The sequence below is a fragment of the Esox lucius genome, chromosome 7 (genome assembly GCF_011004845.1).
Source record: "Esox lucius isolate fEsoLuc1 chromosome 7, fEsoLuc1.pri, whole genome shotgun sequence".
NCBI classification, from domain to species: domain Eukaryota; kingdom Metazoa; phylum Chordata; class Actinopteri; order Esociformes; family Esocidae; genus Esox; species Esox lucius.
In genome coordinates, this window is record NC_047575.1 from 5,086,900 (window position 1) to 5,088,129 (window position 1,230).

Sequence of the window (1,230 nt, forward strand, 5' to 3'; positions counted from 1 at the left end):
TTGTGGTTTTAAACAATTTATCAAAACTGAGGTAGATTTATTTATTACTAAAATCAACATTAATAGAGTAGAATATTAATATAAATAGATTAGAATATATAAAGTAAATATCTTTATAGAAAAATCAAGAACTGTAATGATACTGTATGACACTTGGCTTTGGCTCTGCTGACTGCAAATGCAAAATTAAAGTGCTTTAAAGATAATGTTTGTCAATAAACAAAAATATATAATTCTTTCTGGTCAGCATGCCAAACCTTCAATAATAAATAAAATAAATCTTAACTGTGGTCAGTCAGTATATATATTTTTTAACTTTACAAGTTACGGGCAAGAAAGACAAGCTTGTCTACAGTTTCAGGTTTTAAAGCTGCCCTATGACAGGCCACAATGTTCCCACCTGTGCTAAAAATCCTCTCAGAGGGGGAGCTGGTAGCAGGGATGCACAAGTAGCGCCTTGCTAGTTGGCTCACTTTAGGAAACTTTTTGTCATACACCTTCCACCAATCCAGGGGTTCTGTTTCACTGTCTGCATCTGGACCCATGAGGTAGTTTTCCAGCTCCCCCTCCACTGCCTGCATGTCACTGAGTCCTGTGTTGCTGGGGCATGGTTTCTTAAAAAAACTGCCCAGTGACTTCCTCTGCTTCTTTACAGGAAGAGCTGCAGCAGCGCCTCCCTCTGCCTCTAGTTCTTCTGTTCTGCATGAAGCCTGTGAAGTGGATGGGCCTGGGTCTCCCTCCATTTTCAGAATCTCAGTCACTGCTCTTGTTTTGATTGCCTCAATCTTGTCTGGCCTGATATATTGAGTCTTGAAGCGCGGGTCAAGCAATGATGCCATATCAAGCAGTTCGTCTGTTATCTCGTCATCGTACTTCTCATTGAGATATTCTATGACTGCTGTCTTAATGTCCTTTGTGAGCTGTGTGTCATCATCAGAGGGATTCAGGAGCTCTGTTCTGAAGAGGTGCAGCACAGGCTTGAGGTAGGACACACTCACATAAGATTCACCAGAGAGTGAATCTGTGAACTCAAGAAGTGGCTTTAAGGCCTCGTTCATTGACTCCAGCACTTCAATGTCCTGCCAGGTGGGCACCAAGTGCATGGTTTTCTTGTCAGCAGAGAGTACCTGAGAGATAGCCTTGTGCTGCTCAATCATCCTTGCCACCATCTTTTGACGGGATCCCCACCTGGTAGGTGACTCTGTCACCAGCTTGTGCTTCGGCAGTTTA

At 42.5% G+C, this 1,230-nt stretch overlaps 1 protein-coding gene across 1 annotated transcript; it reads right to left on the reverse strand.

Moving 5' to 3' along the window:
• Positions 1-252: 252 nt before the first annotated feature.
• On the reverse strand, positions 253-920 carry LOC117594767 (zinc finger BED domain-containing protein RICESLEEPER 3-like). Its single transcript, XM_034293542.1, has one exon. It carries the CDS (start codon positions 837-839, stop codon positions 318-320), a length of 522 nt encoding a protein of 173 aa, XP_034149433.1. The 5' UTR covers positions 840-920; the 3' UTR covers positions 253-317.
• Between the last annotated feature and the right edge of the window lie 310 nt (positions 921-1,230).

Bases quoted from the DNA above. Each gene is read 5' to 3' on its own strand.
- LOC117594767 (XM_034293542.1), bottom strand. From the start codon at position 839: ATGGCATCATTGCTTGACCCGCGCTTCAAGACTCAATATATCAGGCCA.